General features: G+C 40.3%; 4 protein-coding genes across 11 annotated transcripts in view; 2 read left to right on the forward strand and 2 right to left on the reverse strand.

The window, feature by feature from the left end:
* The first annotated feature begins 25 nt into the window (after positions 1–25).
* On the forward strand, positions 26–2495 carry Prosbeta2 (Proteasome beta2 subunit). The gene is made up of 4 exons (XM_046629065.1): positions 26–183; positions 716–895; positions 970–1285; positions 2093–2495. Exons 1-4 carry the CDS (start codon positions 122–124, stop codon positions 2366–2368), a joined length of 834 nt encoding a protein of 277 aa, XP_046485021.1. The 5' UTR covers positions 26–121; the 3' UTR covers positions 2369–2495.
* Positions 2438–9971, reverse strand: qua (villin like protein quail). 5 transcript variants are annotated; one of them, XM_046629057.1, is made up of 10 exons: positions 9886–9971; positions 8949–8995; positions 7279–7374; positions 7023–7139; positions 6393–6736; positions 4950–5709; positions 4305–4491; positions 3963–4211; positions 2997–3293; positions 2438–2929 (listed from the first exon to the last, which is right to left on the reverse strand). In XM_046629057.1, exons 2-10 carry the CDS (start codon positions 8964–8966, stop codon positions 2568–2570), a joined length of 2430 nt encoding a protein of 809 aa, XP_046485013.1. In that variant the 5' UTR covers positions 8967–8995; positions 9886–9971; the 3' UTR covers positions 2438–2567. The 5 variants fall into 5 exon arrangements, with proteins under 5 accessions (XP_046485013.1, XP_046485010.1, XP_046485011.1 ...); XM_046629054.1 differs by having other exon boundaries at positions 8949–9000; positions 9886–9959; XM_046629055.1 differs by having other exon boundaries at positions 8949–9011; positions 9886–9955.
* A 3245-nt stretch (positions 9972–13216) lies between these two features.
* Positions 13217–15222, reverse strand: mEFTs (elongation factor Ts, mitochondrial). Of its 3 annotated transcripts, none has more exons than XM_046629062.2 (4): positions 14965–15222; positions 14343–14503; positions 13582–14113; positions 13217–13494 (listed from the first exon to the last, which is right to left on the reverse strand). In XM_046629062.2, exons 2-4 carry the CDS (start codon positions 14496–14498, stop codon positions 13268–13270), a joined length of 915 nt encoding a protein of 304 aa, XP_046485018.1. In that variant the 5' UTR covers positions 14499–14503; positions 14965–15222; the 3' UTR covers positions 13217–13267. The 3 variants fall into 3 exon arrangements, with proteins under 3 accessions (XP_046485018.1, XP_046485019.1, XP_046485020.1); XM_046629063.2 differs by lacking the exon at positions 14965–15222 and adding an exon at positions 14756–14888; XM_046629064.2 differs by lacking the exon at positions 14965–15222 and having other exon boundaries at positions 14287–14419.
* mei-W68 (meiotic W68) overlaps positions 15222–16268 on the forward strand; it is a 58596-nt gene continuing 57549 nt past the window's right edge. Inside the window, exons 1-2 of one of the 2 annotated variants that reach the window (XM_069136296.1) lie at positions 15222–15277; positions 15735–15989. The gene's annotated coding sequence lies outside the window, so the exon portion shown is untranslated. Of the gene's footprint in view, positions 15278–15426; positions 15990–16268 lie in introns of those variants that run through there. The other variant, XM_046629060.2, reaches the window with a different exon arrangement.

Raw genomic sequence — 16268 nt, forward strand, 5'->3', positions numbered from 1 at the left:
GGATGCGATTGTCGTAGGGACTTTGATTCCATTGGACTGGTGAGGTTGTAAACACGTTAACTTGCCAGTCACAAAGCGACTGTGCGTGCATTCTGTCAGTATTTTAGCAGGAAGATACATCATGTCGTCTCTTCTGATCCCCAACATTCCGGCGCCCGGTTTTTCTTTCGATAACTGTCAGAGGTGAGAAGCTTCAAATATGTAAACAGACGCCCAGCGTTCAGAATTCATCCTAGAGCCTCATTCCCTCCCATCTAACCCCGAATGTACTAAACTAATCGCATTTCGTAGTTCATCTAAATGCAATGTTGCTGTGTCACGAAAAGCAACAAATTCAATACCTAACCTCAATTTTCTGAACATAATTTGCCATAAAAATATTAGAAGAAACGCTTTCTCGACGTATTTTTAAAATAAATGTCAAATATATATTTTGGATAGATATGCATAAGTTTGTAAATGTTTAGCATGTAATTGAACATACTTTTATGTATATATGATATACCTATTATTTCTACATATATGTACATAAATATTTATAAATTTATAATCTGATTATTCATTCTGGCCTGCGATCCAAAATCTTCAAAACTTCCCAAACACTAGGTGTTTGGAAAAGTTTGGAGATTCACCGTTAAATCAATACGTTTGTATTACTACGAAGTCATTAACAACGGACCCGATTTGATCTACAACGATTGTTACATTTGCACAGAAATGCGTTCCTTGCTCAGAAGGGATATGCAGCTCCAAAGGCAACGAAGACTGGAACGACAATTGTCGGTATAGTATTCAAGGATGGTGTCATCCTTGGCGCAGACACCAGAGCAACGGAGGACACAATAGTATCGGATAAGAACTGCAGCAAGATTCACTTCTTGGCTCAAAATATGTAGTAAGTATGACGAAGAGGAGGGATTTGGACTCAATTTGGATTAAGCGCTCAACAAAACTTTTATCATGAATCAGTTGCTGTGGTGCCGGAACAGCAGCTGACACCGAAATGACGACGCAGATGATCGCGAGTCAGCTGGAGCTACATCGCCTCAACACTGGTCGTGTCGTACCTGTCGCAACAGCCAACATGATGCTGAAGCAACTACTGTTCCGTCACCAAGGACACATTGGGGCTGCGCTTGTCCTCGGCGGTGTTGACCTGATGGGACCCCATCTCCATTGCATATATCCCCATGGGTCAACCGACAAACTACCATATTGCACAATGGGATCTGGATCTCTTGCTGCTATGGCTGTGTTTGAGAGTAAATGGAAGCCGAACCTTACAGTGGGTATCTTCAAGTTTCTCTGTGCATATTTTTCATCAACGTAGTTGATTCCCGTATCCTTTTTTTATTTATGAATGACGATTTTTAATGTAACTTGTTTTATAACCTTGTTGGTAAAAATGCTCTGTGAATTTCCGTGAGGAATATCCAATTTTGACACACTTTGCAGAGAAAGTTCAGAAATGAATGAGAGTCTTGCATTGAAAGTTGGGTGAATTTTTTTCGGAAATTTTGGACTTTAGAGAATTCGGTAAATTAGTATTTTATAGCAAATCACAAGTTCTACGGGAAATTTACACGATCATCATGGTGAAGTCTTCCAGAGTCGGAATTTTTATAGAAATTTATAAAGCGTTTTGCACAGTATTATCTTCAGTAGAGAAAAGCCTTGATTTGTGTAACTGGCTAATTTTTTTTTTTTTAGCAATGGATTTTATCTATTGAAAAAAGGTGTGCATTCGACCTCCTGAATCTCAAAAAGTCTTTTAATTGAAAACCCTGCATCTAATATGTTGGACTATTATTCTAAACGCTATTCTGAACGTCTTTGAATACGATTCTAACTTCAACTGGACCTACCGCTCAGAATTTTGCAATTCTGAGGTCAGGGTATGCTTGTGAGACTTCTAAAACCTTCGGGGTGATCGCATCACTTTTTTAAGTGCATGGTCAGCCAATTAGAATGACGAAATTTTGCGGCCCAGAATCGCCTGCAGTGATTCAAAATACCATTATTTCGAACATCGATATCAGAACTTTAGGGTGCTTCTACTGTTTCTGATTTCTATTGCCTTGATATTCACCAGGAGGAAGAGGGTAAAAATCTCGTTGCGGATGCAATCAGGGCCGGTATCTTCAACGATTTGGGATCAGGATCGAACGTAGACGTCTGCGTGATCCGAAAGGGTTCGGTTGACTATATCCGGCCTTTTGACGTGGCCAACAAGAAGGGGCAGAAGCAGGGATCGTACCGCTACAAGCAGGGTACGACGGCTGTGCTAAGCAAGGTTGTGCGCCCTGTGATAATCGAGAAGACGGTGATCCGCAGGATCGAGCAGGAGTCTATGGACACGTCGTCGTGAACGGAAGGACGATGGGAGAATAAAGAACGTGAAGAAACCATTTAAAATTAAATACACAAGGAATAATCGTTAGTTTTGTTCCGTTTTTGTATTAAATATCTGGAAATAAATTTCAATCATACTCTGACTCTGGCCTATAACCTTTGAACGTCGACAAAACACATTAAAAAAATATTCTTGACTGCTGATTCGTAAGGTTTTAAAACAGGCCGGCCGCCTGTTTCAGTCTCTGCCTCCGCCACGCGGGTAATTTCTCGAATTCCGACGGTTGGATTTTGAAGACCGCTAAAAAATCGTCATGTGTCAAGTGCATCTCTTTTCGTTCTACGTTTACGCCGGCTGGCAAATTTTCCGGTTCATTCCTCAGCATTTTCAGTGGATATTTGACCAAGTTGTCGAAACTCGACGTCGCCTCTTTTTCCTCGGCTTCGTTACCGCTAGTTGGCCCCGCCATCTGCTTGTCCAAAAGTGAATTTCTCAGAGCGTTGAAGCTCTGGTAATCCCTAAGTGAATTGTGATTCCAATTTTCGAAGAGGCCGATGAACGTTGGCGGCTCGAAACCTGCAAAAATGGTTCAAATTCACCGTAAGATTCGACTTTCGAGCCCGTTCCTGTGTCTTTTCCCCACCTTGCCGGATCACGGTGATGGTCGTGTTCCGGTCCCGACTAGCTGGGTGTGTGTATAGAAATACCGTCGCCATTTCGACGCAATCCTTGACCGTTTTTACCGTCGACCAATCGCCCAGCCATACCCATATCGTGTTTCCGGTGTCCAAGAGCCATGCCGCCTCGGGCAGCAACGCGGCTTGTCCAAATCCCAGGATTTCCTGACCTACGAAAGCTGCGGCCTCCACCTGACAGTGGTAAAGTCGTTTTTCACACTCCTCAACGACGTCCACGGTTTCGGTTGAGTAGACACTTCGTCCTGAAAGTTATGCGAATTGTCCAAATTTTTTTTTACGGGGTCATTCTACGAAATTTAGCAAAATGAACAACTTTTTATTGTATTTTAAAAATAGGTCGAATGGTTAAGATTGATATGCAATAAATTGTACGTCGATATTCAAAATATTTTTTGAGTTACAGCATTTGGCATGAGGTAATTTTTTCACTCAGTATATAAGTGCTCAAACTTTAAACGTGTTTTCTCGAAACTATCTTTTTCAAAACGATGTACACGATATCGCGATCTGTAATGATAAATCGTCTTGAAATTGGTACGTATGTTCAAAGGAATAGTACTTTCCGGCTGATGTACGATTTTACCGTCATCATTTTTTTTTTGAGTAATTATTAATAACATAATAAAATAATAAAAAATATCAAAAAAAATTCAGGATTTTTTTTCTCTTCACCAAAAAGGAAACAACGCTCTGTCTTAACACATACATGAGTTGACATGAAAAAATGATTAATATCGCATCAGCAGTCTTTTCGAAATTAATTTTTGAAAGTTGGCATGTCTCGACGCTCACAGTTTATGGTAACCCTTTAAATAAAATCTGTCACTAAACTAGCTCAAGCCGATTTCCACCGATCTCGAATAGTCTCGGTAGGGTCTCTACCCAAGCACCGCGGCAAAAAGTCTCTTTACCTCCAAGCTGCGTCCAAAACCCGTCGTCTTCCTTTCCCTCGGCTATCAGCGGAGTTGTGCTGGACGCCAAACGTCTCGAAGCTTCTCTTAAGTCTCCGGTGCTTCTCCCCCCGCACCAGACGACAGGAGATTCTGAAAAGAGGATGAAAACCCCGCTGGAGTCGAGACTGCTGGACCTAAGTGGTCGCTCGACGGCCTTCGAGGTGTACGGAGTCGATCCAAGCACCCTGACGAGGTACTTTTTCGGGGCTGTGAAAATCGTGAAAAAGCTAATTATTCATCCTCCAAATATTTGATTTCTGGATCTTGACGAGGTACAATTAATCAGAATGTTCAGTGTACGTTTGTCCCTGTGCTGACCGGACAGAATGGTCAATCTTCCACCGTATATTTGCAGCAGGTGAGACGGCTCTCGTCCCTGAGATGCTACCACCAACTGACCGCAAGACTCTTCAATTAATTTACACGCGAATTCCAGGGCAGCCTCTCTGTCGACGCTGGACGAATGCGCACCCTTCCAACAATAAACCTGCAAATGACGATCGGATTTAGAATCATTCAAAAGCTTCTATTGGTGTGTTTTGGAGAAATTGTCGCAGACTGAAAAGAATTTCCGTTCGGAATTGAAAAGGATACTTGAAATCCGGCTGAAATGCCTTTTGGGATCTTTTAAGGGACCTAATTGAGGTCTCAGAGTCTGTGGAACTTGGTCATTTTCCGGAATTAGTCGAAACTCATGTGAGACTGACTCAGAAGAACATTAATGACTTGAATTGAGTGAAATGCATATTTCCATACAAGAAAATTATAAGATGTGATGAGAATTCAGTGAAAACCAAGTGTCGTTCAGTGTGGAATATCATGACGAAAAATGATTGAGAATACTCAGAACAGGCCCTTACGGTACAAACTTTTCAGAACATACGTAAAAGTCATTGTGTAACAATGGAAGCTGGATACACGGAGGAAAAGAGAAGGATAACTTACTACGACTCGACTCTTCCTTCCGATGCCGTATCTGTACTGCATGACGTAACAGGCCTCAGCGTAGTAAATTCCTGCGTCACGAATCGAGGCCGTATCGCTCTTTGCAACCTTCCAAAAAGTCCTATCGCCAGACCCGTCGTCGACGAGTTGGCAGTCGGCGGCCATCCTGGGCCGCTCTGCCATGTAGTCGGGCTCAAAATGGGAGGGCAAAATAAGGGCCCTCTTCTTCTCAGAGTCCCATCCTCGGAGAAGAGATTTCATCTCCGACGGTTCGTGTCCGTCAACGGCTCGAGCGACCGGCGTAGCCGAAGAGTATCCCTTCTTCTTGACAAATCCGCGGGCGTTTCTGACGGCTTCGAGTTTCTCCCTCGCGTTGACTTCCCGCCCGACCCAGGCCCAAACCCCTGCCTCGCCTCGGTCGATAAGGAAGACCGATTCCGGGGACAAATCGGCACGGAAAATCGGGCCCGACTTCAGCTCCGCGACTTTGTACTTACCCGACTGCTCTGTACACTTGTACAACTTTATCGGACTCGGCGAACCTGTAGACCCCATTCGTCCCGGCATCACAACCCTCGTATCCGGAGACAGCGCGCTGTCGAATAAAGCTCTGTCCTCCCGCCCCATTGTCTGCTCGTAACCATCGTCCACCATCACCACTCGACCATTGTTGTTCTCCTTCCGAAGCTCGGCTATCTTTGCCGCGTGCTTTTTGTGCAGCGGAAGAGCCGATGATCCGATCCAGAGGAAGATCACCCCTCTTCGGATGGATAAAATTCGAAAAGACATGCGTGGTTAGGTCAATTTTTTCATCACCCAAAAAATGAAGGAATCGTATAGGTATTTGGATCGAAAGCTCAAAAGGTTTTAATACCCTTCAGAAGAATTCTATTAACAGCTTAGTTATCATAGCGATTCCAAAAAATCTGTATAATATGATCCCTTTGTGAATTCAGAGATAGTAGAAGATACCACATGGATGCAAATGGTATCAAAAGAATTTTCAAAATACATCAACACATTCTAACCAACTCCAAAATATATCGGAGACGTCAGAATATTTGATATAATTTTTACCGGGTCGTGATACGTTATAGATTATAGGATTTCAACGAATTGTAACAGAGTTCAACGAATTTATAAGGTCTTCATGCCGTTACACGTGGTTTCAATTTTTCTTTCTCAGTTCTTAACTACGGTCGTGGCACTTTTCTGAAAAGATTTATCAGATTCCAAGCAACTTTACCGGTCTTTCACGTTTCCTACAAATGACTTCACACGATTTCAAAAGAACTCAGCAAATTTCGAATGACTCCAATGATTCTTCGACGTTCCGAAAAGGTATAATTTTAAACGGTGCTGACCGATTTTATACTGGGACTCAAAAGATTTCCCATACAGTACCGGACTATGTTTTTATCTCCAGACTTCCGTGATAGTTACCTTGAGTGAAAATCCAAAAGAATAACATCGCAGGACGAAAAATGATCCCAAGCGACTTCCTCAAGTTCGGTAATAATTGGCATCGTTACTCCCGTGACTCGGTGGAGGCTGCAACATGTCGTCAGACCCTCGGGTCGGTTCCTTTCCACGACAAGTTTGTCCCTGAAGTAGGCAAGGAACCTCGGACTTTCTCGACCCTCTGCTTCCCGATGAAGAATCGTCGCCGAAACTTGAGCATCAAGCTCCGCCGCCCTCAGCGCTGCACCTCCGGCAACAGTCGTTTCGCAAGCTTCTCCGATCCAGAAATGGACGGCTCGAATCACCGGCCCCTTAATGTCCTTACTCTGAAATAGATACAGCATTTCAGTTTTGCAGTGTATTAGGATAATTTTTTAAATATCAGCTAGTTGCGGACTTCTAGGATTTTTTTTTTTTTTCTTTCTTTGAGAATCAAATTCCTTGGATACAAAGTTCCAAGTATTCAATGCGTACCATCAATATTTCAGGCGTTACAAGATTCTGCGAAGGACACAATAACGATTTCGAGGTTAATCTATAGATCTAACGGTCTTTCCGGATATGAAAAACCGTTCGAATCTTTCCAAATTCAAAAATTATCCTCTGACTTACCGGTATTCCTGGATAAGGGAGAGGCCCGCCTTTTGGAGTCACCGTATAAACGATGTAGGCGGCGTTTGTGAGGAATGATCCGATCTTGTTACGAGGTACAGCAACAGCACCGAGACCCTGCCGAGGTAAGATGATGCTGATTTACAGTGTGTCGGTACTTGCCGGGCGCGAGACTCTACCGAGCCTCTTGGAGGATTCAAATGACAAGCGTGAAATGTAGAGTACATAATTATACACATGTGGAATATGACCTTACCTCGATTCTCCACACGTAAAATACCACCGCATGCTTGGGTATGCTGCGGAACACGTCGCTGTTCACAGAATCCTCGGAACAGCAGCTCCTGTTATCCTGAAAAAATGAAAAAAGTAGATGAACGAGTGAATTCGAAGTCAAAACTTCCATGCGTTTCTTATTGTTTTGAGGCAGTCATTCTTTTCCGAAGAACACAGAAAAAAGTAAATTACGTGTAGGTACACCGAAAACATGTCTTTTGGACATCTTGAAAAAAATTTGAGTGTACAAAAAACGACCCTGCATACTTTACACGTCTCAAAGTTCATCCAGACTTAAAAAGCACGTTTCTACGTCTTTGAAGAATTGAATTGACTTAAATGTGCTCCATAATTATATCAGACGACGCACGTAAAAATTTAGCTTCGTTCGGTGTTTTCCGACATTATTCCGGGACTTGTGATGATACGTATTTATGCTTATAACGGGGAAATCTGTATCTGCAATCTGGTTTTTAGCTCTTTTTGTAAATCAGTCTATATATAACACTGATAAATACATAGTCGACAGTATATCTAACGTCGACCGTTAGCCCGCAAGTATGTACCGATATAGTGCCAATCTCCCATCTATATATATATATATATATATATATGTATATAGATATTGTATACGCGTAACACTGGGCAAAAAGGATCACGACGTTGATCCTGCTCCTCGTCAGTCTACAGTCTCTTTTTTACTTATTTCACTTTGTTTTACTGTTCTTCTCTCTTCCTATATAGATCACTTTTTTGTCATGTTTTTTTCTTTACAGATCGCCTACATTGCGAGAGACTAGATCTACAATGCGGCTTGTATGAATGTCTTGAAACAAACCAAGACATCTCTCAGGTGTCTCAGATTGTTTTTAACGAGAGTTATGTTTTTACGACATATACCCAGACTTATATAATTAATTCCCGATAGACGCCATGAATTTATTTTTTTTTACAAAAATTTCACTGATATCGTTTATCAAATTATTGACAATTATTATACCAATAATTATACGTTACAACAACATAAATACATCCATATGCTAGATAAATATTTCAGTAAAATATTGTAGAACAAACCTGTGTTGATTAGACTCATAGCCAAGTACATCATGTACCTGAATATTTCCTATTGTAAAGATATGTGTACGTACGTGGGTAATGAGGCAATGGACACACCTACACGCACCTATACATGCTGTTCAAAGCGCTCAACGAATTGTATGAATGTGACCTACCGAGGCAGGAAACGTTTCAAGTATATTATTTGGCATATGTGCGAGAGATAATTCATACCCACGGCCGGTGTGTTCCGCATACCTCGTACAACACTGTTATTACACGTCGATTTTTAGCTAAAAACGAAAAATTCTGTTCGCCTGAAATACCAGCTATTATATTCAAATATTCGTTGGAAATTTACTTACATGCATTGTATTTCGTTTTCTATGAATACTTATTACGAATAATTTTTAGTAAAGATTGATAAGTAGAACACACGCAATTGAAAGAAAGAATAATTACTAAATTCTTTAATTCTGCTCCGTAAAAACGATTTTCATTCGATGCATATCGTTTTTTGCTAACAAGACAGAGAGTGCAAGAAATAAAGGATGAAGGGCCGAAGAAAATTAAAGGTATCGTTCATCTCACCTGCGTAAGAAAGCCCATGGTATAAATTCTGGTTGATATAATTTCTTCTGTTCTATAAAATCACTGCATGTATATCAAATGGTATTATGAGGGTTGTTGATGTCGTTGTTGTTATTAATATTACTATTATTCTTATTTTCACGGTTATGTAGTTAAGGAATTGTTAAAGTTAAATTGTTAAATGTACCATTATTCAATTAATTGATCAATTAGGATTCTCTTCATAACAACCGACGAGAACAAATGAGATGGAAGGAAATAAAAAAATAGTCAAGTCACTATAATGAATTCAGTTGTAATTAGTAATTCACATTGACGTTTACCCAAGTGTTGAAAATAAAGACGACATGCAAAGAAAAAAAAAACATGGGAAAAGAAAAATTCATATTGATAAATGTGAGCAGCAAAAACAGTAATGATGTAATGATAGTGATAATAACAGAAAATTAAACACAGTCATAGGCAATCAAAATTTGATACATGAGATAATGCGTGCAGCGGGAAAATATAAACTTTTCTGTTGATACACGTGACAATGACTAAAAATATATTCTCGAGTCAATGAAACGACTTGTTTTTATTTTTCGATAGCAAAAAATAAATCAATCAAAATACTGTAGTCCGTTCGAAGAATCTATCCAATCAACACTTTCATTGTTGAACAATTATTAACACCTTGATAAGTCTTAAATGACACCTATACTGTAGTTCGATAAACTTCTCGATGAATGAAGCTCTTGTGAATTTTGGAAAAAATTATCAGCTTGGGTAGCGATAAATTTCTTCGAATCAAGCATAGTATTACAAATTTTGGATGAATCGAAGTTATACCAAATTGTAAAGTGTCACAAGTATCGAAAATTCATCGTCTTAAAATATGTTTTTCCTTGCAACAGAGACGAGGAAACTCCCGATTACGACAAAAAATTGCAAATACCGAGGATAAAGGATTTCGAGACCGAGTCCTTAGCGGTGCATGGAGATCTGGCCCGACCGTCGGCTGAAACAGACTGCGACTGAGGTCTGAGGCGGCAGCAGCAGCAGCGCGACGACCGCCGATCGTTTGCTGTCCATCCGTCGGTGTTTCCACACCTTGCGTTATACGGTACGTACGACGTATCGCATGTACATACATCTATAAAGCGGGTTTCGAAAAGAGAGAAGCACCCTGCACTCACATACATGCCTTTCTGCCTTTCTGCCTGCCTGCCAGCCGTCCGGAAGTCGTCCCGGAACTCGGGGCACCCATCCGTGAAGAAGCACCGGCAGCTCGAGTTGTGTGAGCCTGCGACGGAATATCAGGCAAATATGCTCATGTGGGCCATAGTTTGAACTTTGTCGTACCTTGATTATCTTTTTTCATTCATTCTGAACAATGTGAAAAAATATTTCCAGATTCTAGCAATAATACATGGCTATGGAACACTGCGAGAGATATGTGTCTTTTTTCTTCTTTTTTTTTTAAATTTGATTTACAGATTCGAAAGAACGCACGCATTCGTTCCAGTAAGTTAGTAAATTGACTGTCACTCTTTGATGATATCTTTTTCATTTCGTTCTGGAGAGTCTTAACATTGCCTAATAACAAAAAAAAAAAAAAAAAAAAAAAAAATACGGAACTTTCCATATAGATATAAGTATGATAATAATTAATTTTCAATTTAGTCAGGTGTGAATTTTTAGAATTAAGGATTCTTACAGCAAAAGCAAATTCAAGCTAATAAACAATTGGCTTCACGTCTATCAATTGCGCAAAGCAGAGTCGCAGTATCGTCGAAAAAAATCGAAAATCTGGTTGTATTATCTGGATTGTATTCATCGATTATCCGATCGCATTATTTTATGGGTGCAATGTGTCAATATGGAGGTATAATGTAATATTGTGATGGGTAGAATCTAGGGGATACATTCCGGAGGGAAGAAAGAAGAAACAAGTAGTTAAGCGTCGTCATATAGAAATATTCCTCCACGAATATCGGCGGCATCGTGTTTTTTATATATCTCGATATAATACTTAAGATTTTAATACTCGAAAACTATTCTTCCCATCCTACACTTCTTCACGGTTATACTGAAATTATATTATGATTGAATTTATAATATAATGAATACATGAGAAATCTATGCGGATCGGAATTGGAGCGAAAATCACACAGTGCAGTTATTTCCATCTCGACATCGACGAACGAAACGTCAATCGACAACGAAGATTTTTCAAACTTTAACTGGTGCTGCAGTTATAAGAATATTCATCAGGTGTGTCCATTGACAATCGTACGTAGAATTAGTTTCGAAGTAAACTGGCCACGTAAAGGTAATTCTGAAATTTTTCAAATCACTTCAAACCTCTGGATGAGTGAAATTATTCATCTCATAATTCTTTAAATTTTTTTTACTTCAAATTTTTAAACTATAAATATATTCTGAAAGTATAATTCTTGCAATAAAAATGAAAATTTCTGTTTCCAAAGCATACAATTTTTAATAAAATGGTGAATTTTCTAGGCCAAGAAAAGGACAGTAGAGGTCAAGGATTCGGGGAATTTTGCATCGGCATTCGAGGGTCTGAGGCTGAGTACCGATTCCATATTGCAAGACAGGTTTAAGTCGAAATGCAACATGTTGCCACCAGAAAATCCTGTGGGAGCATCCCAGCGGTGTCCTTGCGGGTGCCTGGAGCAGAGCGGTCCTGTCGGGGGTTTTAGAACGCGGGAACTTTCGTCGTTGCGTTTAGTCATACACGGTCCCGAAATCCTGAATTACCAGGGTACCAAACAGGCCCCGGAAGACGTCGCGCCTTACTGGAAAAAGGACTCGAGAATGTGGCTGTGGAAATCCGTGCGTCTCGCTCGCAAACGGAAGAATCGAATATCGTCCTCAGTTTCCGGTTCCAGTACTATGTCGTTTATCAGTAATAGAGATGAACGAGATGCAGCGGCAGCAGCAGGAGGAGCAAGTTTCGAATAGATGAAGAATTGGAAAGAGAAGGGAAGATAGAAATTTTAATTGTTCAAAGTTTTGAAATGTACCCTATAATCGACGGATTTTATACTTTAAGTGTTTTTCTTTTAAATTATTTTTCTTCAAACTTTGTCCTTCAATTGTTGCGAATATTTTTTATAACAACACTTGCCGTCTGTCTCAAATTATTTATATTTAATTGAGATTTTATTCTCGGCGAATTTGATAGTTGTGCATTGTGGACAATTATTTTATTCAATTGAACTTTGAGGTGATACAAAAGCGAATAAAACCGATAAGCAGGGACTGAAACACAAAAGTAGACAGACTTGCGGATCTCAGTATGGATTCTGGATAGAAACAAACAAATTCCAAATGTCATAAAATTTAATAAACAGTTTCAAATAGTTTAACAAAAAAAATTTCCAGACTGTAGTTTCGGAACATAAGCTATGATCTGACATAGATACGTAAGAACTATGGTTGCAACAGAGCTCGTGCTTGGGTTTTTTGTATCCTTGAAGTAGTGGCGCCCTCTGGCACGAAGTAGGTTTTTCAAAGTAATTTTCGATGTAACTCGATGGTAAGCACAAATCAGTTATTCGTACTCTGGCGTACTTTATATCGTCGCGCATTTATTTCGTGTGACAAGCCGTTACAATTTTGGGCACATGAAAATCATTGCGAACGGTTCATCACGAAATCATAAGGGACTTGTTATTCACTGGATTAGCAACAGATGCGGCGTGAAGGCGGACTTGCTTCTCTGTGTGCGCAAGGACAGCGGTTGAAAGCGTTCGTGAGGTGAGTATGAATAGGGAATAAGTTCTCAAATTCGTTTTCCTAGTTTTGGATTCAAGCCTTTTGTTGCAAAGATGAAGATTACGTCGAATATTCTGGCAGTAGCTTCGAGCGAGTTGATAAAAACGACCTACGAAGTACTTTCAACCAATAAGTATACTGCCAAAAGTTTGTAAAATGAAATGCATGGTATCGGAATCATACACCAGAAATCAAACTTCTCTCAATTTCGATTTGTTTGAACTTCAAATCTTGCAGAATCCTCAATAAAACCCAAAATAAGGACTCGATAACTGTGAAAAGTAAAAACATTTACATGTAACAAAAAACAAAAAACATTTATATATGATTGATGTTTGATAAAACTATAGTCTCCAATTTGAGCAAAGAGCTAATTCTCATTGAGAAGGTGAAGTAATCAGATGCTCTAGATACCATTGATCATTATTGTTAGCACGTCTTTTAAACAATGGTAAGGAGAATAAGAAAAAGAAAAAATCACCCACTGAATAGAATAATTGTTTAATTTATTGATCATATCTTATCAAATTAAATATTTAACCGCACGTTTCCACAGCTTCTAAGGGTTGTTTTTCTGTTGCAAGTGTCTCTCCGGTTTCGAACCGTGCAAAGTCAATAACCTGAGCTTGATTATCAGTTAATAACTGTTCAACCGTAATATTTGGGTCAAGTAAATATTCTTGGTAAATCATTGTTGTTTCGTCATCCAAAACTGGATTTGGCTCATCAACACCCTTTTCCCCGATCTTGGCCGGATTCATTCCTGCGAAATGGGAAAAAATTTCTCTATGGAATTGGGTTAAAATTCGAAAATTTCAGCTAAAACTACAGAAATAAGAATAAAATATACCGATGATGTGCTGGCACAGTCGTTTCCCCAACTGTTCAGATTTTGGTGGAGCTCTGTATGCGACAATTGCAGCGTATTTGCCAAGCAGTGTCGCCGATGGAGAGGCTGGCACTGGGTGAGAGAGTCCGGCGATGAGAATGTCATCGTTGACAGAGACACACAGAGCTCTTCTAAGCGAAAGGTTTTCTCCAACACTGCCGATGATGAGGGCAGAGTGATCAGCGAGGGTCTTTCCGTCAGGTGCAGGGAGTTCTTTGAGGGTTTCAGAATCCAGGCTGACTTTGTTCACCAGATCGGTGCCGGAGACTGAGTTTGAGGCAAATTTCATTGTCGCAGATGCGACAGTTGTTACCAAACCTTGGAAATACTTGTTTCTGGCAACAAAATCCGTCTCACAGTTGACCTCGACCAAGACTGCGTGCTTGTCTCTCACTGAAACTGCGATTAGCCCTTGACCCGTCGCCCTGCCCTCAAGTTTTGTTGCCTTCATCCAACCCAGCTGTTGCGCTTGCTCTGTTAGCCATTGTTCGGCCTGTTAAAGGTAGGAAGAAAAATCTTTTGTTTAAAAAACAAGAGTATTGATCCTGAAACTTGAATTTTAAACGAAATGATCCACAACTCATAATCAGTGCAGCAAATCGTACAGGTATTGAAAAAATGGAATCAAAGAATAACATGTCTGACGAATTTATCAACAATCTTTACACTCATCTGTTGTGAAATTACAGCTCAATTATTGATTTTTCACTTCGTGTTGATACCTTCTGTAAGTCATTTCCATGAAGCTGAAGAGCTTTTCTACAATTTGCAAAGGTGTAGCCAGTTTTTTTTCTCAGTTCGGATAAGACTGTCTTCTGTGTTGCCTGCCATACTGAATTATTGGTGTGGATGAACCGACACAATTTGCTCGCAAGCATGTTTCCTAGGAAGAAGAAATTCAATTCAAAATCTTTGTAAAAAGATGAACTCAGTTTATAGCCAACGCAGAAGATGAGAAATAAAAGCAAGTGCATAAATTTCTAGAATTTAGGTAAAACTGGGATAAGACATCAAAAATAGAATAGAATTTAGCTAAAAGATAACAACTGAGGACAGGAAAGTATCAAGTTGCATCTAGAGTTATCCAGAGTCCCAAAATGAGTCAAACTTGTTATGTAAACAGCTATGATCTTACTGAGGTGTCAGTTTCTTGAAATTTGACAAGAGATTGATTGGACTCTGCTCTTTCGTTCTAATCGACGCTGGAATTATTTTTTTTCGGTGCAGAATTTACTGTGTCAGTATCAATACAGGGGTTAGGTTAGGTTAGGTTATGTCAGGTCAAGGTTGTTGATGTTCACAGGCGACGTAACAAAGTCAGTAAATACGTTGATAAACACTTACTGCCAAAGAGTCGGTGATTCTCGAGGTCGCCGGTTTTCACTGCTCCTCGTTTATTCCCAACAGGATACGCCGGATTTGTCAATACAGACGAAGTAATCCAACCTAACCTGTTTCGACGCCAACTTCGGCTCGCAGTAGTTCGCAGCGCCTGCTGTTTGGCGCAACGTGGTGTGTTGTAAGGTGTCGCTAATCCGGCATCAGTTGGTCCGCGACTCGCTTGGCTGCGGCAGCGCTACGATTGGTTGATCGACTAGCATCGACCATGTGATGTGTCACGTGGGCTTTTGAGCCGAACGACTTATGTATTTCTATGGTAGGACCACGGTGTTATATACAGATCTTGCAGGCAACTGAAATTTGAGTGGTGGGGGTAGCCGCGTTATTGTCCAGATTTTTTTTTGCCACTACTGGCCACTACGCAGCGCTGTCAGTTATTCATAGACATGAGTGACATTACAACGTAAGGTTATATTCGAATAGCATGTGACTGTGATTAAAATTAATACCACGAGAAATAAATGCAATGACGATTAATTCCTGTGCGGTTCCGACCTGCAACACGGGTCGACAATCAGTGAAAGAGAAGTGCTCCGTAAAAAAAGTAATAAATTTCGAACGAAGCTGTTTTGTATTTCGCCGTAAACATTCATGTACATGTATGACTGTGTATGAGTATCAAAAAGATTGGTTAGGGTTCCGCCAAATAATAATAATAAGCTTATGAATAACTTGTAGCACCGCTCTTGTGGCCATAAGTTGTACTTTTGTAGCGGACGTGACTGACAACCCCCCACCACATTCGTTGCAAGGCCTGTACGTAAGACCGTGGGTAGGACAACGTGCGTCGCGTAGTGTTCGGTACTCAACACAAAAGTTTTGTGCCAAGTGGTTCTCAACGGCTTTGAAGTTTGCTAACGTCACGTTTATCCAAATCCGAGAAGAGACAGAACCATTTTCTCCTCTGTCAGCCCCAAGAACGAGCTGCAGAGGTTAAAGGCCCTGACTCAAGATATCGGCAAGTCTAGGTGAGTTTTTGATTCCCTTTCTTTGTGTAACTAGTATGTTGATGAGTTGTTTTCGAAAGATAATTTGCGATTTATTTGTTGACATCTTTTGTATTTGTCACAAAAGTAATATGATTATTCTTACCGAGGCGCCCCTCAAATTAAGCCTCTGCCGGCCATGTGATTCTTTTCACTGATGTTGCCGGTCAAGGTGGACGATTCCCTCCTGGGCTCTTTTTCACCCCTACTTAGGGCTTGCCAAAATTTCAAAAAAAATCAGGTAATCAATTTCAGGTGCCT

The sequence above is a fragment of the Neodiprion pinetum genome, chromosome 5 (genome assembly GCF_021155775.2).
Source record: "Neodiprion pinetum isolate iyNeoPine1 chromosome 5, iyNeoPine1.2, whole genome shotgun sequence".
In the NCBI taxonomy this organism is placed as follows: domain Eukaryota; kingdom Metazoa; phylum Arthropoda; class Insecta; order Hymenoptera; family Diprionidae; genus Neodiprion; species Neodiprion pinetum.

What these genes read in the sequence shown, in the direction of transcription:
- qua (XM_046629057.1), bottom strand. An exon ending in TTTACGTGTGGAGAATCGAG is followed by an intron (nt 7,140 to 7,278) that starts GTAAGGTCATAT and finishes TTACCTCGGCAG; the next exon opens with GGTCTCGGTGCTGTTGCTGT. An exon ending in GTTTTGGACGCAGCTTGGAG is followed by an intron (nt 3,294 to 3,962) that starts GTAAAGAGACTT and finishes CATAACTTTCAG; the next exon opens with GACGAAGTGTCTACTCAACC.
- mEFTs (XM_046629062.2), bottom strand. Translation starts at nt 14,498, where the DNA reads ATGCTTGCGAGCAAATTGTGTCGGTTCATCCACACCAATAATTCAGTA. An exon ending in ATGGAAATGACTTACAGAAG is followed by an intron (nt 14,114 to 14,342) that starts GTATCAACACGA and finishes TACCTTTAACAG; the next exon opens with GCCGAACAATGGCTAACAGA. An exon ending in ACTGTGCCAGCACATCATCG is followed by an intron (nt 13,495 to 13,581) that starts GTATATTTTATT and finishes CCCATTTCGCAG; the next exon opens with GAATGAATCCGGCCAAGATC.
- Prosbeta2 (XM_046629065.1), top strand. Translation starts at nt 122, where the DNA reads ATGTCGTCTCTTCTGATCCCCAACATTCCGGCGCCCGGTTTTTCTTTC. An exon ending in TTCTTGGCTCAAAATATGTA is followed by an intron (nt 896 to 969) that starts GTAAGTATGACG and finishes ATCATGAATCAG; the next exon opens with TTGCTGTGGTGCCGGAACAG. An exon ending in AATGGAAGCCGAACCTTACA is followed by an intron (nt 1,286 to 2,092) that starts GTGGGTATCTTC and finishes GATATTCACCAG; the next exon opens with GAGGAAGAGGGTAAAAATCT.